This window comes from Miniopterus schreibersii (assembly GCF_964146895.1).
Source record: "Miniopterus schreibersii genome assembly, chromosome: 15".
NCBI classification, from domain to species: domain Eukaryota; kingdom Metazoa; phylum Chordata; class Mammalia; order Chiroptera; family Miniopteridae; genus Miniopterus; species Miniopterus schreibersii.
In genome coordinates this window covers 33,262,446-33,284,179 of record NC_138115.1, presented here as the reverse complement: position 1 = coordinate 33,284,179, position 21,734 = coordinate 33,262,446, and the positions used below count along the sequence as shown (strand labels likewise).

The 21,734-nt window shown below is 48.3% G+C and overlaps 1 protein-coding gene across 1 annotated transcript in view; it reads right to left on the bottom strand.

Annotated features, from left to right (window-relative positions):
• Positions 1 to 21,499, bottom strand: part of GALNT15 (polypeptide N-acetylgalactosaminyltransferase 15) — a 32,541-nt gene extending 11,042 nt beyond the window's left edge. Inside the window, exons 1-4 of the mRNA XM_081160359.1 lie at positions 20,333 to 21,499; positions 10,783 to 10,949; positions 8,697 to 8,901; positions 2,008 to 2,175 (exon numbers count right to left, since the gene is read on the bottom strand). Coding sequence (XP_081016485.1) covers positions 2,008 to 2,175; positions 8,697 to 8,901; positions 10,783 to 10,949; positions 20,333 to 20,862 — 1,070 coding nt within the window. The 5' untranslated portion in view covers positions 20,863 to 21,499. The remainder of the gene's footprint in view (positions 1 to 2,007; positions 2,176 to 8,696; positions 8,902 to 10,782; positions 10,950 to 20,332) is intronic.
• Positions 21,500 to 21,734: the final 235 nt, after the last annotated feature.

Below are 21,734 nucleotides of genomic sequence, written 5' to 3'. Positions count from 1 at the left end.
GGACTGTAGATAAGTCCCGCCCACCCATGTTTAATGTTTAAATACTAACTTAAACACAGGAAACTAGAACCCCCGAGTAAGGGAATTAAGATAACAATAATATCCCTCAGAAGGATTTACTCAGGAAAAGGTGTAGCCAGAGGCTTTTGAATGAGTGTGTCCATTCAGGAACAATTAAAAAAAACAAACACAAATATTAATGCGGCTGAACTATAGATACGTCTCAAAATGTAAATGACTCAGAGTTCAGATTTTTTTTATTACCAAGAAAATAGTATTATATTAACCAAACTACTGACCTTTAGGTTATTAAAAATACTAAGTTATACCAGAATACTGAACAGTGGTACCGTTACTTGATACAATTTCCAACTCTGCCACTTATATTTGTAAGACCAGGGTTAATTCCTGGAGGAGGAGGACCCAGTGCTTGTTGTTTGGGGACCTGAGCAAGGAGGGCACCTTGCCTGCCTCCCATGTGGCTGCCCTGGGAGCCCAGGAGCCCCTCATCACCCTCTGCCCAGGAGACAGGGTCCAAGCAGCACCATGGGGTGCAAGGCAGAAGGTGGTGGGTGCAGCTCCTTGGAGGACCCAGAGCTGTCAGCCAAGCTGCATGGGCTATGGCATGGTGGGCAGAGAGGCTGAGGGACTTCGGCAGACAGCGCATGGAGGGCGGAGGGGCAGGCCGCAGGGGGCCAGGCACGCCAACCCCACACCAGAGGCATGACCAGTGAAGGCGCATCGTGGTGAACACCGATGCAGGGCAGCTTAAGCCCGAGGTCGGGCACTCCCTCCCCGCCAGTGCTAACCCCACAGAAGCCTGGAGCTCATAATCAACTCTAGGGGGCCAGGGAGAGGTAGTGGTTGCACAATATTGTGAATGCATTAAATGCTACTGAAAGTTCGCTTTAAAAAAATTAATTTTATGCTGTATGAATTTCACCTCAATGAATTATTTTTTAAAGGGGGATAGGGAGATATAGCTTGCTTCATCTGGCTCCCTCAGGATACTTGCTCTCGGAACCCAGTGCAATGACCCCGTGGAGAGAGCAGTGGAGAAGTGCCCAATGAGGTCCCCACGGATGGCCAGCATCAACCTTCAGACATGTGACTAGCCTTCAGGAGACTCTAGCCCCCAGCTGTTGAGTCCTTTCCAGCCAGTCTAGTCCCGTCAAGTATGGTCCTGCTGAGGCCCCAGACACTGTGGAGCAGAAACAACCAACCCTGATGCTCCCTTTCAGAATTCATGACCCACACAGTCCATGAGCTTAAAAAAATGGTTGTTTCACAGAACTAAGTTTGGGTTAGATTTATTATGTGCCAGAAGATCTCTAGAACATCTACTTAAATAGCGTAGTTGTCCAAAAACCAAATACTTGAGAAGCATCCCATAAAATCAAATATATTTTGATATTTATAGTGTCTTAGCCTTCAACTGTCTGAACTCTTCTTTTTTACTGAAAAAGGACCTGAAGCCAGGAAAATTTCAGTGTCACCTGGTGAGACAGAGCTAGGTCAAGATCCCAGCTCAGGTTCTGCCAGTCTCACCCTGGGGGAATTATTGATGGTATCTGGAAGAGCATCACTGGACTCCATCAATATGACAATAATGACACTTACAGCTGAGTGCCTGGTGCTCTCTGAATGCTTTTCATAGATTAATCATTTAATCTTTCTATATGCATCTTTTATTTTATTTTTCAAGGTGAAGGGATTAAGAAGTATATTAACTCATTCAGTCTTAACAACAGCCCTATAAGGTTTATAATCCTCACTGATGTATTATTGATGCAGATTCCCTCTGGGAAAATGAGGATAGGTAGCTCGCTTTTATCCTGAACATGCTCATTCAGTCTTTTATCCCCAATTTACTAATGTGGAAACTGAGGCACAGATTAAGTAACTTGCTGGGAAACTAGTGGAGCCCAGATGAGCTCCCAGACAGTCTGGCTGCCAAGCCCATCCTGAGGAACCAAAGGAGAAGTAGGCTCCATGATGGGGCCTCACCTGATGGGGCTGATGGGGGACAGGAGGGCTTTCCTTTCACTGTCCGACAAGGGCTCCCAGCGGAAATCCAGCTTCCAGTCCAACACACCCCGCTGCAGGTCCTTGGAGGGGTAATACTGGAAAGTCTTCCAGTCAATCGCATCTATGACTGGAGACACCACCCGGCTCCTGGAAAGAATTGTAGAATCAAATAAGGAAAGCAGAACCATTCAGGTGGGGGATAGAAATATAATCTATACATGCACTGCCCACCATGGCAGCCACCAGCCACATGTGGCTATTGGATACCTAAAATATGGTCTGTTGAGATGTGGTGTAAGTAAGTATAAAATACACACTGGATTTATAAAACTTAGTATGAAAAATATTAAAAATCTCAGTAATTATTATATTGATTATATGTTGAAATGATAATGTTTTGGAGTATTGGATTTATTAAAACATTAAAATTAATTTCATGGGGGTTTTATTTTGTAATACGACTACTAGAAATGTTTAAATTACATGTGACTCATGTTATTGATCAGCAGTGTTCTAGAAAATATGTTTTTCCATAAGAAATTGGGGGCTCATTTCTTTAAAGAACATGCCTGCCTCTTTCTTTCTTTAAAAACCTCAGTTGACAGCACTGAGAATCAAGAGAAGGGGGTCCTTGGCTCAGCTCTGCCACTAATGAGCTGTATGACCTTGAGATAGCTGTTGAACCTCTGCAGGTCTCAGTTTCCTCATTTGTAAAATGAGAGGTTGAACTACTTCCCACAGAGGTCTTTCTCAGCTATAGTGCTCTAGGACTATGACCCCCCCACTCTTTTTTCTTTTTCACACAGCCTGGGATATAACCTCAGAGAGGGTGATGTGGGAAATTGGTACAAGTCAGAAACTTCACCTTTTAAATAAACAGGAAATCACTAAGATGTACCAGGAGCTGCTTTCCTCCTCTCCAGTATCTCAATCACATTTATTTTCTGGCCTCTCTCAACTTCTAAAATCTTCTAAAATCTGTGTCATTGGATGGGTCAGGCTTGAACTCAGGGGTGACTGGCAGGTACCACTCTAAGGAAAGTGAGGTTCCTGGAAGGAGAGATGGCAGCCTCGCTGTTTACACTCCCATCACTTTCCATCTCTGTGCCTTCCATCTGGGAAACAGCCAGGGCTCTCATAGGCCCAGACTCTATGGAGAGGGCCAGGGTGGTCCTGGAACTCAATTATCTGCTTTAATCTGTGGCCTTAGTGACTGTTGTTGGCATGAGAAGTCGTGGGGTTTATATTTAGAGCAAGAATCTTGATATGCTTTTCCTGCCCTTTTCACATTGTTCCTTCTGGAAGCTAAGGGGAACTTAATCTCTCTTGGTCTCCACTATTTTGGGGCATTGCCCTAAGAAAACTGAGAAGCAAGATCAAGGATGAAAGGAGAGCACCCAGTCCCCCCCCCCCCAAGTCTCCACTGACTGGGGAATGAACTGAGCAGATGGGATGGATTTGGCTATTGACAGAGCATTTTGTGGAATTTCAGACTCGAGAGCCAGGGAGCTGAGTGGCTAATTCTGAAGAATCCCATCAAATTGGTGCCATCTTAGTAATCATAATGGGACACGAAAGGAAATTGCATTTGAGCAGCCACACAATCAATTCGCCTTAGACCTTGCAGCGGTGCCCTTTTGACAAAGTGTAGGTTACTTTTTATCAGAAAATGAGAACTCTAAAATTCATCAAATGTCTGTTTTTGCTGTTTTGCTGGAAGCTTGGAGTCATATGTAAAGCTCACTACTACTAACTGCATTACCCCCGTTCCCAACACCATCTTTTCCTTTTAAAATCTCTCTTTCCTTCTATTTTTAACCAGACACATACGTGATTAATCATGAGCCCCTTCGAGTACATTTTGGATAGAGATGAAGAATGAAATGTCAACAAGGATGGATGTGAAAACGTTTTCTAGTTTGGTTTTTATTCCCATGGACCCTAGCGGCTGCTTAACCAGGGCTGAGTTAGGGAGTAACTGCAGCCTAGTGACTCAGAAAGGGTGATTTAAAAAAAAAACAACAACAAAAAGTCTTATATTTAGCTTCAGGTTTCATACCTAGAAATGTGTCTGCTGTTCTTGGAATTCATTTAAAGCAAAATAGCAAAGCTACCCTGTTTGACTTGGAAAGAGCTAGAAGCCTCTGCTTACTCCATACTCCATCACTCTCCCTTGCACATTGAGTTTTAACTCTCGGGTAGGTATTAGGTGGGTCCTCTCTTAAGCCTTCCTAAGCTCCAGGGCGTCAAGTGTTTGGATTTCAAAAGACAAACAGAGGCAACTGAGCTGTGGAGGAAGACTGGTTACTTGAAATACCAGTCCTGGCTTGGCTACCTCTTCGTGTCCGTCTCCTCTGTGATTTGGCTCTTCGGGTCATCCCACATCTCATTAACAACTCCCTGTGCACTAGGTTTTTTCTGGACCCCAGGGTTCCCCGTTAGGTTTTCAGCATATGAAAACTCAGTCCCTATCAGGTGAACTAATAAACTACCATCCGGGTATTCCAAAGCTAACTGGTTGCAACCTTAGCAAACAATCTTTTTACCACCAGAAAGAATAAACCCTAGTTTATTTCATCTTCGTTTCTCCTGGGCCTGGATGTTCCTCCAGGCCTGTGATATATAAAGTCACTTGGGAAGTTCATTCAAATTTTTGGTGTTAGTGAAAAGCTGCTTATACTGAGAAGCAGCAGGCTCTGAATGCTCTCTTCCCAGAGCTCTTGCTCTCAGGTGTGATCCCGGGACTCTGCCCTGCTGCGGGGGTGTGGGGCAGGATGAGGCGCCAGATCCTCAGAAGGCTGCTCCCTCTACTGGGCTGGGAGGCAGCTTGGGGCCCTTGCTGCACCTTAACACACGCTCACACCCTCATACACACCCTCACACTCACACACTCACACTCATATACACTCACACATTCATACATACACACTCACAGTCACACAGTCACTCATACACTCACATACACACTGTACACACACACACTCGTATACACTCACACACACTCACACTCACAACACCCACAGTCGCACGGGATTTTTCAGACTGCCTTCTGCCATGGCCCCCCTCAAAGGGCAGAGAGGTGGGAGGCGGTCTGTTCCCTGCCCCAGCTTGCTTCTCATAGAGTAGGCTCAGGCCTGGCTGAGCACTGGGTGACTTTAAGACAGGGGGGCAGACCAATCTCCACATGGGAAACAGCCCGAGCAGCCTCTTGAGCCACCCCTAAGACAGTGCTGCCTTTCAGCACTTCGCCCAGGACTGCCCCTTCTCCTTGGAAATCTTCATTGTTCTCAAGCCATGATTCTCATTCCCTGGCGTGGGTACTAGAGTTGGCAGTCAGCACAAAGCAGCCGGCAGCTCTGATGACAGCTACGCTAGATTTGCATCCTTGTTGCTTTATGTAGAAAGCAGCTACCAAGCGGCAGGTCCTAAGACTGCCTTAGAAACAACTGCTCCTGGGGAAACTGTGCCTGGGCCCCATGTGCAGTTATGAAGGCCGTGCACTGCCCAAGCCTAACGAGTGCCTCAAATATCACAGACACTGAGTTTGCATATTTATTTCCAAATTTCCTGGCAGGTAGCATTAAAGTGTCCTGTTCTAACAAAATGAGTATATTGTGACAAATTCTCTGAGGAATGGGAGTAAAGGGTCTTGAGGAAGGGACTCCTCCCTATTCCTACCAAGTTGCCCTCTGGCTCTCAGCAGACCCAGTCTGTGGGTGGGGGAGGGGAACCAGGGCAAGTAACCAAGTGGGCCCTGAATTCTCTGGCCAGGGTTCTGAGAAAGCAATGACTTTGAAATAGTTGATTTACGGCTTATTACACTCTTTACTCACCATTTCCACTCCACCTTTTTAATGAAAGCTCTTAGAGACCTTTCCTTGCTTTGGGGCAATGGGTCCTCACCTGATGACAGACGTCTCTTGCCATGAGCCTCAGAGGCAGCTGGAGCCCCTTTGCTCTCTCAAAGAGCAGCAGCTATTAGGAACTGTACCAAAGGCGTCTACTGTTTTTGCTTTACAGGAGGTGAGGAAACGCCTGCGCAAGGTCACTGGGGTGTAAAGCGGCACTTGAAAGGGTTGCTCTCTCAGGCCACAGCTCACAGAGCATCGCTGTGTATAGCTGAAAGGAATGGTTGAGGCAGCTTTGCTTTCAGACCCTCACCTACGAGGGCCTGGAAGCTGGAAGCTGGAAGCTGAACACTGGGGCCAAAGAAAACTGAGGACGCAGGAAACTGTGAATGAGGTGTGAATGATTTGACCCAAAGATGGGCAAATCACAGAAGACAGGGACATGAAGAGGAAGCCAAGCCAGAATCGGTCAAGGACCAGAGGCCTGTGTGTGTGAGTGTGTGTGTGTGTGTGTGTGTGTGTGTGTATGAGAGAGAGACAGACAGAGAGAGAGAGAGAAAACGGGGAAAAAGTTTGATAAAGAGGGCCCAGGAAATTAGAATTTCATGAACTCACCACCTCTTAACTATGAAAGCCTTCTCAGGAAGCCCCATTTTATTTATAGCTGAACAAACAGAATTATTGCCAAGTCTTTCTCTCAAGATGGAGTGAGAAATCTCCAGATCTATGAAAATGGGGCCAATGTGAGAAGCAGACATCATGAGGGACTGGTTTTAATCAATGTTTTAACATATGTCTCACAACCAGGGGTGGGGATGACTAAATGTTTCTCCCTGATCAGCTTCTCCAATTCTTTACAAAGAATTTACATACAATAAAGAGAGCAGTAGACCCATAGTCAGAATACCTAACCTGGCTATAAAATGTGTGCACACCCTTGCACACCCATTCACCTCTCTGAAGCCCAAACCCCGCTCTGTGAAATGAAGCAAAAATATGTGCCTGAGGCATCTCAGAGGGGCTCATTGAGGAATATGTAGGAAGAGTCTGTTAGGGTTACACATACATAAGGCTTAGTAATATTAATTACTGGCCTCCTAAATGTCTGCATAAAGGAGCAGAGAGGACTGCCCGGTTCTCAAGTGGCCCACTTGCCCTCTCTGCACTCAGTATTTTCAATAATGAAATCATGAGATAGGGCCAGATGATCTTAAAGGCCCCTCTGAGAGCCATCAGTCTGTGATAGCAAGATGGGAATTAGATGGGGGGATGAGCAGGACCCACTTTAGGTTCCACCCTGATGACATGCAGTCACTGTGATTTGGAGAACAGAATCCAGGAGGGGGCCAGGTAGGGCTTGTGCGCTCACTTGTCCTAGTCCTGGTGCTGAATTTATATGTCTCCTGTTCTTATGAGACGTCAGGCAGGAGTGGGCAGTAACTTGTGTCATGGAACTGGGTGCAATTGATCCTTCATGATTTCATTCAAACTCTGATTATTCTTTATTAAAAGGGAATCTGGCCCTGGCACGTGTGCTCAGTAGTTAGAGCATCAGCCACGCACGGAAGGGCCTTGGGTTCAATTCAGGGTCAAGGGCAGGTAACTGGGTTGCAGGTTTGATCCTGCCCCGGTCAGGGAAGGTGCAGGAGGCAACCAATGGATGTGTCTCTCTCCCATCCATGTTTCTCTCTCTCTCTCTCTCTCTCTCTCTCTCTCACTCTCTCTACCTTCCTCCCCCTCCCTTCCACTCTCTCTAAAAATCAATGGAAAAAATATCCTCAAGTGAGGATTAACAAAACAAAAAAAAAGGAACCTGGACTATGAACAATTTGCTTCATGCTGCTTGAAACCTTCCCCATCTGGTGAAATGCTAACATCTTCACCTCCTCTCCCAGACATTTTTTTTTTTCATATGTGTGGTCATCTCCAACTTCAAATGAGCGAATCAACATTTCCCATGGGAAGGAGGGCAAGAATACAAGTCCTGGGCTTGGTTCTGGCATTAGCCCTGTCTTGCTGGACATCATCAGAAACAACCATTTATTGAGCTCCTACTGTGTGACAGGCCTCCACGAGCCCAAGGCATGCCTGAGGTGGTCCGAGGTGAGCTAGTCACCACCGGGTGCTGGTTTCCCTGAGTGGGACATCCAGATTGAGGGGAATGGTTTATAAGACATGTTTAGGAAAGGTTTGAGTGGATTGAGGAAGCAGGAAGAGAAGGGCAGCAAGGTGGGGAAAAGAGAACAGAGCAATGGTCAAACGAAAATTTAAAATGGTAGGCTAAGGGGTGTGTAATGCAGCCCTCTCCAACTTCGTATTCCAAAGGCCAGTCTTAGAAAATTTTAATTTTTAAAGGGGTCTTTAGACCCTTTTGAGTTCTTTCACAGAAAACCCAAGGACATTAGCTCTCTATGGAACTTGAGCAATCAGTGTCTTTAGGGAAGAGTAATCTAGCAAAGTTTAGAGACTTTCCCAGGTTGTGTTACAATCTTGATTAAAATTGCTGACTTTTCATCAAAGGTAATGATAACCACGATAAGCTGTGATCCTTCTTAATAGAAACTTAATAAAAAAATTGTTCTCTAGGCCTCAGTTTCTGCATCTATAAGACAAGGTAGATGGACTGCTAATCTCCATTTCAAATCTGCTTCCTTGTGCTCCTTAAAAGCCTCAAACATATTTTTAAAAAACCCTAAGGAATATGTCGCTCTCTGATGGTCGTCTTTTTCAATGAGGGATAGATGTTCGTTGAGTGGCTGAGTCTGTAGGTTATTTTTCCACTCCGGCCTCTGGCTCCCCAGACCCCAGGGGGTGAGTTACCTGTCACCAGCTATTCTGCTGAGGAGGGGCTCCAGCCAGCCCGGGTGGCACTCGCAGTGGGAGTCCATGAAGACCAGCACGTCCCCAGTGGCCCTGGTGGCTCCCAACATCCGGGCCCTGATGGCGCCCAGCCTCTTGTTGCTCCTGAGCAGCCTCACCCCCTCCAGCCTGGCCACGTATTCGCTGAGAGCAGTCTTGAGCTGTCCTGGAACCGACAGGGTTGTGGTCAGTACAACATTTTCCCCTTGACTTGCATTTCTCAGTGGTAAATGTACTGATTTACTACTTTGTAATTATTTTTTTTTTTGGTAAGCTTATTAGCTCCAAGTCCATTCCCGAGAGAAGGACCTTGGTTAATGAAGCCGTTAAAATTTCTGATGGTGGACGTCTGAGAACCAGCCCCTCAGTGACTCTGTCTACTGAGCACTGCTGGTCATTTTTCCCAACATTCATTCTGCCCTTCCACCTTACTAACAGAAACTTGCTTTTGTTCACCTACCAAGACTGCACTCACCTACCAAGACTGCTTTGCTGCTAGTAGTAGCCTTTTGATCCAATTCTGATAAAAATATATAATAGGATTCTGGAAAAACTATTGTTATACTGAATCTTTCTAAACTTGGCTGCCCTCTGCCTATCTGCTTTTCACTCTGTTCCTGCCTGGAATATGGGTGTGATGCCCAGAGGTAAAGCAGCCTCATTGTGATTATGAGGCCAAAAGCCACATTCCATGTGTGGTAAATGGTAAACAGAAGGAACTGAGGACATTGGAGGTAACTCACATCCTCAGGGCCCAGCTCCTTTGCCTCTACACATGAAAGGAGAAGAGAAGTCTCCTGAGGGACACTGACAATAACACAGTTCATTAGCTGATGGGGAAGGGATCACAGGCATGCTCTGGAGAGGACTCTGCCCCAGCTGAGGGTTTGGAGAGTCTCTGGGCACCTTCTCCAGCCAACCCAGCTCAGCTCAGGACCTGCTCATTCGTCCTGCCTAATATACAGCCAGATGGGCTTCAGTAACCCCATGTAATCCTGAGGCCTCTGGCTAGTCTGGCTCATTGCCATGGCCAAGCTGGCCAAGTTCCCAACATGAGAAACTTAGGAAGAACTAACAGAGACACCTGGCCACTCTCTCCTGTCCTCTGTCATTCCCCTTAGAAAAGTACTTTGCAGACCCAATAATCGCTGGGCTTCCCTTGGGGCAGTCTGATCTCCCCACAAGGCCAGGAAGCGCTTCTGTAGGCCATTTAGTTGAGCCAGAAATATAACCCTTAAGCCCCAGCCAAAGACTAGAGCAGTGGTTCTCAAAGGGTGTCCCATGAACCATCAGCATCAGAATCAGCATTACCTGGGAGCTTGTTAGAAATGCACATTGTTGAGCCCAATACCAGACCCAGAAACTCTGAGGATGGGCCCAGAAATCAGTGCTTTAATAAGCCTGCCAAGTGATTCTGATGCACGTTCAAGTTTGAGAACTAGTAACCTAGAAGTTGGGCGGGGGGTTTCTCTGTTTCCATCTTCTTTTAAGTACTCAGCCAGCAGTGGGCTGGCCCACTAGTGAGTTTCCTGTCAGTGGAAACATTCGAGCAGATTCTGCAGGTCTGGGCTCTGGGCCTGACTCTGCTGCTCTTGGCCTAACTCAGCTCCGGTCAAGTCTCTTCCCCGGGCCCCAGTTTCCTCTCCTGGGAAGTACGTGGGTTAGGCTAAGTAAACATGGGTGATTTAATGCCGAATGTGTGTCAAGTGCTTTGACTCATGTCTAGGAAGCAGGGAACACTCACAAGGTGGCCATCCCTTGTGATTCTTGAGTGTTTTGGGCAGAAGCTCACCGGACTGTGTAGAGGTTGGGGACCCTCCGGAGACTCTCGTCTTGCTCGTCCGCTTCACCTTTTCTGTCCAGTTCCCCCACTTCCCATACTGGTGACCCCAGGGGCTCTTCAGTAATAAATTACCTGCACCTGAATTCTCATCTGGAGGTATGTTTCTGGAATTTTCCCTAAACAGGTTTCAAACCCCAGTGTTTGCATGAAAACCCCCCAGGATTCCCTCCCACCTGATGGAGCCTGGAGGAAGCCCACAGCCACCTTGCTGGCTGAGGTCATCCACGAGGATGACTTCCTTCAGGAAGGCCCTGGGTGCGGTGTCCAGGATGCTGTGCACAGTTCTCAGGAGGGTGGACCAGACCTCATTGTGGAAACAGAGGATGACGCTCGCCGTGGGCAGGCTGTCCTCAGGCTGCTGCTGCAGACACCTGCAGGGACGAAAACCAGGGAGCCATGGGGAACAAAGGCCGTAAAAAGTGTTCAACATCCTCGAACTCACTCCCCAGGCCCTGGCTGGGGCTGCTCCACCACATGGCTCGCCTCCTAGCTCAATAGCTCTTGCTGAGATTTCTTAAAATTCCACAAAAAGAGAGCCCAGTTCACCCCCCTTCCTGGTGGAGGTTTCCCCCTTCAATCCACCAGAGTTGGAGGTTTCCACTCTGCCTTCAGAATTGCTCTAGACCTGCTCACAAACTTCCTTAGTGTCCTCTCCATTTCCTTCGTGGTCGTGGGTACAGATAAATCCAGGAGATCCCAGGACTGGGGCCTTGAGGGACTATGAAAAGAAATCTTGCCTCAATAAATTCATTGGCCATGAGAAAATCTAAAACATTACTTGGGTAATTGCCAGGAGGCTGACCATTTTCCAACTCAAATAGGAGAGGAATTTGAGGACAGGGAGGCCTGCACATGAAATTCCCATTGGTGCAGTTTTATAGGGACCAAAGTTCATCACCATGGGGCAGAACACAGCCATGCCTTCCCAAGGGACTAGGCACTTTCTCTATCGCAATCTAGAGACTATGAGGACCAAAAACAGCACAAATGTGTGGTGCATGTGTGCGTGTATGTGTGCGTGTGTGCATGTGTGCGGTACATGCGTGTCCTTGAAGTGAGGTGGTCAGAAGAACTTAGATTTTGGAATCAGACATATTTAGATTTGAATCTCCACTCCTTTGCTCCCTAAGTTTCCCTGGGTGATAGACTCAATATTTATAAGCCTGTTTCCTCATCTGAAAAATAAGGACAATAATATTTACCTTTGGGGCCTGCTATGAGAATACAAGAATAATTATAGGCACTTAAAAGACCTGGCTATTTTATAGTGATCTTGGAAAAAGATAAGATGTGATTAGCCCATGTATTGTCTTTGTAAAATAGAATTATCTTTAAACAACCACTCTACAGTATACATGAGACGCCTCCTGAACAGTTTGGGAAGGGTGCTTTTCATCTGCACAGCGCTAACAGCTCCCACTTCAAAGCTTTCATAAGGAATGACTGCTTAGCATGGTGACTGGCGCATGGTAGGGACTCCAACGTGAAAGAGCTTCTTACTGAAACTCTAGCTCTTTAAGACCACACTCCTCGCACATTTCTGAGTCAGGATATGGAAGAGCTTCCTGCTCTGCTAAATAGCCAGTGTCCCGGGGCAACCGACTTCCTCTCTCTGACCTCAGGGGCTGGTGTCTGCAGAGAGGCCATCTAGCCTGATGACTCAGGGCACGGCTGCTGGAACTCTGCCACCTCCTGGCTGTGTTAATGACCTTGGGCAAGTCATTTAGCTTCTAGGTGCCTTGGTTTCCTCAGGATGGTAATACTAGCATCCACTTCCTAAGGCTGCTGTGATGATGACTTGGACTTTGTAGAGCACTAAGAACAGTGGTTGGCGAAGTAAACACTGCGTGGGTATTTGCTGCTGTTACTGGGAGATGTGCTTTTTCTATAAGATGGACCACTAAGGTTCTTCCAGCCTTGGAATCCTGTGTTCTTGACTCTTTGGGGCCCTTTGGGGTAGGAAAAGGGGGAGGGAAGAAGAAAAACCAGGGGAACAGGAGTTTTAAAGAGAATTTCCTAAGACTCCCTTCCTCTTCAGCTGTCTTGCTCCAGCATGTTCTAGGTTTCATGGCTGGAAAAAATGTGCTCTCTCTTCACAGTGAGAGAGGATGGCTAACAGATACATGGGCAAGGAGGGTGACTAGGATGAACTTAACAGGTTGCTGAGGATTTGGAAAGGCCAAGTGGGTCCCTGAGCTGTGGAGGTGGGTGTCCTGGCATCAGCCCAGAGAGGGCTTTTATCTGACCCACAGGAGAAGTTCACACAGCTTTCAGGACATAAACAGGCAACTTTGGAGCATCTTTTCAGGCAACGGCAAAACTGTCAAGTGGTGAGAGCTGAAAATAACTGTAGAAATAATCTGGTGTTTCAGGGGAGATAAGAGTGGGCTCTGGGTGGAGCCTGTGGTTGTGAGGAGGCCCAGCACCATCTGCATGGCTCTGGGAGGCAGAGCTAAATACTATAAACACTGGCAAGGCCCTGTGCCTCAGGCCTGTTAGATTCTTCTCAGAGGAGTCAGGGATTGATGGTTTCTGGTGGATAGAATGACCTGGAGGAGGCAGCCCGTGGATGGTGCAGGCTGTGTGGCCCCCAGACACAAGTATATGCGTGGGCTTATGAGGGTCCATGGTCATCATCCCAGGGACGGGCTTTGTCAACCTCTGGGTAACACTGAGCCTTGTGAGGATGGGAAAGTGGGATGAGCCTTCTCTATGCCCGCAGGCCCAGGTATTAGCACAGGGTGGAGAGGGTATGACATGTGATACCCTGAGAGCAGCCAAACTGCAACTCCATCCACCTTGCTCAAAAACGGTGTCTGCTTAGAGAACCTTAGGAAGAGCTGTGTGTCAAGTGGCTAGAGATCAGGTCTTGGCATTATGTCTGAATCCTGAGTCTGTCCTTACTTGACTTGGACAAGCGACATAAGCTCTCGGGTCACCACCCTTCCTTTCCATGATTTCCAGATCCACAGAGCCACTGGCATCTATAGCAATCAATTTTTATTTTTCACAACCCTCTTGATTCCATTAAGTCCTTCTTAAGCATGTATTTACTTACAGTTCTCTCATCTGTAATTTTCTATTTTATGATGTATCTTCAGATCCTTTGAGGGAATAAGGTAGATAGGTAAACAAACAAGACAGCAACAGGTAAGTGGTCCACACTGGGTGCCTTGGGTGTGCCACTACCTCTCAGGACCTCAGATTCTCTCTGCCAGGTCGGGGTGCATGGTCCCCCAGCTCTACCTGGACTGCAGCTTTGCTGAGCCCTAGTTCTGGGCTCCCCGCCCCTCAATCCCCATCCTGCAAAGCTCTGTGCAGTTGGGTAAGAGGTGGGCAGGAAGTGGGTCTATTGTGGAACAGATGGCAGGTCCTTGGCACCACCTCCCTCATTGGAAGCAGTGACCACATGTGACCAGGTACTCACGGAGAGGACCCAGGGAGAGACGCATGTTTTCATTGTTAAACAATGGGACTAGCTACTTTCTTTGTCCTTCAGCCAGATATCTGGTGCATATTTTACTATCTCGGTTTATACACACATACTCATGTGTCCAAAAGCCCGGTCCGCCTCACTTGTCCATCTTCTGAGTGGCGGCCTGGGGAAGAGAGATTTAGGGCTTTGGAATCGAATCAGCCTGGTTTTGAATCCGGGCTTTGCTATTTACACCTCCTAATTAACCAACACAAAGATGCTGATCCCCTTCTGCAGCCCAAGGGTGCTGCCTGGATTCAAAGGGATCATCCTGGCCCAAGAGAGCTGCTCAAGAAACGTTAGCTTTGCATCACCACTCTTCGAGATCACTGGAGTCCCGGCTGTGTTTACACACAGATGCACGCCCTCTCTTCAGGCGGCTCCAGGATTCCCCATGAACTCAAAAAATGTATTTGGATGGTGATTCGAAGAGAGTGAGTCACACACAGCATTGCACCAGATGGCCTGGCTATGGCACAAACACCCCACCTTCCCATTGCCGGGCTACAGTAGAGAGGTTTCTGCCGGGTTTTCTAAAGCTATTTTTGTGGTTACTGACCTTCAGTTCCTATCAGGTCAGCAGAGCCCTTCACTCAGGGGGCTTCCATATCTCAGTTCTGAGCCCACCCATGTAACAGCCTGAATGCTTATCTGCATCCCCCAGGCTCCTTGGAGTTGGGGCTGGGTCTTGCTTACCTTCTCACATTTAGTAACTGCTAAATAAATATTTGTTCAGTGGATGAAAGAAGACACCATTCTGGCTGGCAAGGAGTATATAGGCTGGTTATCAATACAAACAGGAGAGTAAGACCATACAGCCAGTTTCCTACGTTCTGAGAACATGTTCAGCCCATCTTGTCTGTAGTTGATGGAGCTCATCTTGGGAACACCAACTCCAAGCCAGGCCTGGGGGTAGAAGGGCTGGGACATAACCCGGAGACGATCCCTTAGCAGGATGGACAAAGGGGCTTATGGACGAGAGAGAAGTTGTGGGAAGGGCCAGAGCCTTCACTTGAGGCTGACGCTGCCAGCCTGTTGTTCCCCACAGTGGAGACAAGTCATGTAAGGAGCATGCAGTCCCCTTCTTTGTGGGGTCCTCTGAAGTCTCACAGCCAACTTCTGAAGGGACTTCGGGCATCCTTGGCCTTGCTCTGATCCTGGCCCCCTGGAAAGAGGGCCTGGGTGTGAGCAGCTTCTAAGACTTTCCAAATAACTCCAGTGTGTCCCCAAGTTTGTGATTATTTAGCAGCCCCCAGGGGCAGGAAATAACTGTTTGATCAGAGAAAGGATAATAATGTGATGTCCACAGCTGTCGGCTCCAACTTTCCTCCATCTTTCTAACTCACTCCTAGGTCCTAGACCCAAGAATATGATAAGGCCAAGTTCTGTTTGGATTTGAATACTGGGTGAAAAATCATCAACATTTTGTCTCATTTGAGCTATGACTTCATGCAAGGATGTTACCTTCCTTTTACAGTTAAGGAAACTGATGCTCAGAGATGTTGAGTGATTATACAAGGTCACACAGTAAGAAGTGGTGCCAGGATTCAACCCTAGGCCCACTGTTCCATGTGCCTTTGATTTAGTCACAATTGTGAGTATATAAACCAAGGTAATAAACCATGGGTCAAACCATAAATGCAAGTTATGAGTCGATGGAAGCAGGTGGCACACAGCCAGCTGTAGCTGAGCTGGCACTTATGATTAAGTACAAACCCCCAGTAATGAGGGAGATGGTCTTCCTCTATGCCTCTCTTCTCTATTTTCCAATCCCAGCACTGCTTCCTCCATGGAAATTTCCAGAACTCTACTACCTGTCCACTCATTTTCACTCACTTTCTATACCAGTGGTCCCCCAAACTGTCCTGTACCAGCTTTTAAAAATTCAGATCACTGGGCTTCAACTCGTAACTATGGAGGGTCTCTAGCAACAAGGTCTGAATACCTATGTTTTCAACAAGCAATATGTGAGAATCTAACATGCGCATAGTTTTGGGAACCAGTGATGTTGTCCCTTGATGCTCAAAAGTATGGTCTGTGGACTAGCAGTGCTGGTACCAACGGGGAGCTAGATAGAAATGTAGCATTTTGGGCCATACTCCAGGCCTTTCAAATTAGACTCTGTATTTTAACAAGATGCCCGGGTGATTTGCATGCATGTTACAGTTTGAGAAGCAGGGCCTTATCCAACCTGTTTGGCATAAAGAGAGTCCTAAATCAGCAGCAGCTTCATAGAAATCAAATTCTTAGACCCCACCCTAGACCTGCTGAGTGGGAAGCTGCAGGGACAGAGGCCATGAATCTGTGTTTCAACCAAGCCTCTAGGTGTCCTGATGCAGCTCAAGTGTGAGAGCCACTGCCTGGAGGAGAGATTACTAGCACTTTCTCAGTTGGGAGCCTCTTTGATCCTGGACATCAATTGCCCCACGCTGGATGCCAGGATGATCAAAGGAGAGCTAAGCCTGGAAGAGTGTTGAAAGCTGTCAACGCCAGGAGGCCGAATGGGGAAGGCTTGTTTGTCCCACCTCCTCTCTGACAACCGCATTGAAGGGTGGAGTCAACCATAGTCCTCAGCTCACTCCATCATGGGCCCTTCTCTTTATTTCATCTACGTATTCATTCACTTTTATGCCTGCCCTTGCCCCCAGGACCCTCCCCTCCCCATGGCACAACCGGTCCACTGTTTCATTGTGCCCTGTGATGAAATGCCCAGGTGGTTTCCAACTCTTCAGTGCCCCCAGGATTCTGTGATAAACATCCTCTCCTGCTTCTCCCTATGGACCAGTCGATGTAAGTATTCCTTATTTTACAGACGGAAAAACTTGAAATGTGACTTGCCCAGAAAGTGCAGCATGGAGGTGAAGAGCATGACTTTGCTGTCAGACACACTGGTCAAATAACCTGGCTCCAGTCCCTCCACCTTTCTGTGTCCCAGATTTCTCATCCGTAAAATGGAAATGATATTACCTACCTTATAGGTTTGTCATGAAGATGGAACAAATGAACACCATTTAGCAGAATCCTTGGCACATAGTACGTGTTTCATAAATGTTCACTATAGTTTTACCTCTCTTTCCAGAGACTGCCTTTTGATCTTTTACACTAATTTTTTTTTTCTGTTTTGCTCTTGCATTATTGGTAACTCTTGGTGCCCCCTTTTTAAACTGACCTCCAGGTACTTAGCAAAGGTGTGTGGCCTGGATGGATGAAATGAGCCAAGGCCCGTGCTGGTTTGGGGGTTTTGGTGTGGAAACGGGCCAGCGGGGCTTGTCTGGGCTAGGAGTCAGGATGGGCTTGCAAGAAGCTCTGGGGTAGATGTTGGTGCGTGGCTCACTACAGCAGGAGGCAGAGCTGTGGGATGCCTAGTGTTCTGATTCCGGTGGGAAAGCAGCAGTGCAGGGCCTGCAGATAGTAGGTGCTTAATATTAATATATGGCTGTTCTTTAAGGGCTCTATTTTGGCCTGGTTTTAAAGAGGTGGAAGGAGGGCAGTCCTGTCACCCTGGAGGGAAGGTGTGTGTGAGGGGTGTTGTCTCGCTTTATAGAGAATCCCTTATGTATCCCAGAGAGGTGCTGGGAAGGGGAGGGCCCACTGCCTAAAGTGCAGATGGGAGAGGGGAGTCTGGAGGCCAAGGCTTGGGCAGCATAGACTGCATTGATGAGCTGCAGCCAGTAGAGGGCGCCTCACACCTCCAGACAGAGCTTGGGGGGGGCAGTCTTGCGAGAACCCGGGAAGGCCAAGGGTGAGGAGACCAACCGTCGGGTTTGCCTGGGACCTGTAGGGGCCCTCAGTGCTAAAATCAGGCAAGTCCCAGGCAAAATGAGATGAACTGGTTACCCTGGCTTGGAGAAGCAACCACTAAAGGGGTATACACACATGCACACATACATATGTGCTCATCACACACAACACAAAATGTACCCATGCTCACACCACACACATGCACAATACACACTCATGCACTTCACACCACCGCAATGATACACACAGTACACTTGTACACACACATGTGCCACAAATTCTCCCACACTTGTGCCATACACAACACATCCAAGCACTTCACATCACATGCATAATACACATGACACATTTGCACATGTACCACTCACACAATACATTTATAACACACACATGCAGCAATGCAATGTACACACTCATATAGTACACACACGAGCACATCATACACTTGCTATATGGTCACAACATAATATACATACACACACATACTGCAAAAACATATGCAAAACAAGCATCATGTCAGAAAACACATGCGCACACACATGTGTGGCACGTGTGCGCATCGCACCACATGCACAACATGCAATACATGCATGTACCATACACATCACAATGCACATCAACACAGATGAATGCCAACACATCCATAACACACAGACTCATGTGACAGCATATGACACAATTCATACCTGTGCACATCACAACGCATATACAACATACACAGGCACCACATAACGCACTATTCACATGTACTATACGCAATCCATATGTACTACATCCATTCAATACATACACAACATAATGCACACACAACACACATGCACACACACAACACATGCATAAACACACATACACAACACACATACACAATGCACCCACAGATATGCATGTGCACAGCACACTTGCACAATGCAACACACGTAGTCTCTCTCACACACACATGCGCACACACACCTTTGGTAGCCAGAGACCTCTTGTTTGAGGCAATGTTTCTTTTTGGCAAAATGAGGATACTCATTCTTGCTCTAGGCCAGTGGGAAAAATGTATGAAGAGAATTTGAAAACTCTATACTCACTCATTCAGCAATCATTTCTTTACTGTGTGCTGGGACCTATGGGCTCACTGCATGGCAAGGGACGCAGGCATTGAACAAACCAACACATCAATGACCAGTCAGCTTCTGTTGTAGTGAGTGTTATGAGTTAACACTCCAGACAGCACAAAACTGCAAGGGGGTGGGCCTGGCTGGTTCTGGGAGTTTCCTGAAAAGAGCTTTTAAAGCCAAGACCTGAAGTCAGAACAGCAGGGTTGGGACGAAGGGGAGGTGAGTGAGGCACCCAGGCACACAATGTAAGGAGGTGTCACCCCCATGTGCTGTCCTGAGGGTGAGTAGCCAAGTAGCTAGGCAGAGAGGGACCCCATGAGGGATCCGAGGAGTATGTGGTCCTGCTCCCAACTGCTGCTCTACACGGATCCTCTCACTCAGGGAGGGTGAGCTTGCTTCCCAGGAAACTCTCTGGGCTCTGGTAAGAGCTGTGGCTTATAGGCACAGGACCTAGATCACCCAAACTAACCAGCTGCATTGCCCCTGGCTGCTGGTAACCAGGCCCCCTTCTCTGCAGCCACCATGGTGATGGTGGGAAGTCGGGGGAGGAGGGCAGGCGTGTACAGGATGAGCCCACCATCTCCCTGGACACAGCCTGAGCGTCATCATACTTCCCAGCTTGCTCCTGGGGGTGGGGTCGCCTTGCCAGGTTAGGCTGCGTCAGTGCAGTATTCCAGCTCCTGGGCACAGGAATTGTCCCTTTATTCTAGTGGACTAAGGAGGGTGGCATAGGGGAGTGGTTCAGGCAGACTGGAGCTTCTGCCTAAATTCAAATCCCTGCTTTGTCAGCTGCTAGCTGTGTGACTGTGCAGAAGTCACTTGATCTCTCTGTGCCTTATTTTCATACCTATAAAATAGGCATAGTGGTAAGACCAGCACCCATCCAACAGAGTTGCAAGGACCTAATAAGTCAATACATGGAGAATTCTTAGATTAAAGCCAGGCACATGGCCAGGACTACCTAAATGTTAGCTGTAATTGTTATTTTGATCCAAAATAAAAGCAAACACTAACAACAATCATAACATCAAAATGTACTAGAGTCACAGTACTAGAACGGAAGGTGCCTTGGAGAACATCTGCCCCAAGTCCCCTCTGCATTATAGACATAAAGCTGTTTGACCTGATGATCCAGAAACTGCAGGGCCAGAACCCAGGATGGGGAAGAGAAGGGACCAATAAGAGTTGCTCTGTTTCTGTTCTCTGGGACAGTGGTGCTCACCTGGAGGGCTGGTTAGATGCAGGTCTCAGGGCCCCACCCAGGGCTCCTGACTCAGTGGGCCTGGGCAGGGGCTGAGCCTGCATTTCTAACGGGGCCCCGGGCGTTGCTGCTGCTGGTGGTCCAGCGGCCACACCTTGAGGAGCTCTGCCCTAGGGACAGCGGAGGCAGGTAGCACCCAGTACGAGGGGAGGGGGAAGCAGGGGCCTTACTTACAGTGGGTGCCGTACCTCGGGCAGCGCCCTCTGCAGGGGGACGCGGGCGCTGAGCGCCTCCTCCAGGCTGAGCTCGGTCAGCTCATCTTCTTCAGACACCCCCTCGCCCTCCTCCTCGGCTCCCCAGTCCTTCTCTGGGGCCTCCTGGTCCAGCCTCCTGCTCGGCTGCTTGATGAACCGGTAGCTGCCACCTCTCCTGCCCTGGCTCTGGTTCCTTCTGACCCTGGGTGAAGCCACGGCCACGAGGAGCTCATCCTCCCGCAGCGAGATTAAGGGTGGCAGGCCCTCCAAGGGGCTGTACTCCTGGTCTTCGTCTTCAGACTCCAGCACCCATTCTTGGGATTCCCCGAAGTCCAGGCGGTACCCAGCTTCAGGGCTGTGCTGGGCGGCCTGGGCCGTGCCAGCCTGGTGCAGGGCCTGCGGGGGAGGGTGCAGCACAGCCACCATCAGCAGCACGCACCCCAGCATCAGGAAGAGCAGCAGGAATTGCAGTCTGCATGGTCCATGCCTGCATCGCTTCCTTAGGAGCATGTTGCTGGAACTTGCCAAATGCAACAGGTCATGTTCAAGTTTGCTCTCTCCTCCTGCTCCAGGTTCCTTAGAGCTTGCTGCAGAACCTGGGTTCCTGATTCCACCTGGAAGTACTTTGACGGCCACTTAACCTGCTCCTTTTATCCCATCTGACATTTGCCAGCAGCGTGTGTAAGGCCAGCTTCCACTTACACTCAGAAAACCACAGGACCCAAGTCCCACCCCAGGTCCTCTCTGAGTGGACTTCTTTAATTGCCTTCTGAAAGCCCATTCACAGGGACTTCGACTTAAACTGTTTGCCCTCTTTTATCTCCTTTTTCTCCTTGGGAAAAAACAGTTATTCCATTCTGCTCAGGTGTTGAGTCCCACATGTTTCATTTCCCCCCTTGCATGAGTGGTCAGGTTGCTATGCGATGTCTGGGGGAGCTGGTGGGTCCTCAGTCCAGCAGAGCTGACAGCTGTCGTCCTTTGGATGCTTCAAGTCAGGTCAGATCAACAGATGAGAAGCCGGCAGGCAGTGCCTGATTTCCTTTCACACATAGCTCCTCGCTCAGCCCAGAGCCCTCTGCCAGACACAGCCCGAGCAGGCGTGCGCCTCGCTCCTGGTCCTAATGCCCTCACTGTTCCCAGGCTTTGCAAACCCGTGGAACACAGCTCCAGAGGAAAAGAGAAGTCGTCACTGCTAGGACCAAACCCAAACAGAAACATGCCAGGGGCTCAGATTTGCATTGTGTTCCTAGGAAGACTTCTTGCCCCACCCGAAGGGGCAGGGAAGAGTGTTCCCTCCTGATTTCAGAAAAGCTGTGCATGCGACGTAGATGCAAGGAGCTGGCTGTCTCTTTGCACCCTCAGCCTCCCACAGGCGATCTGTA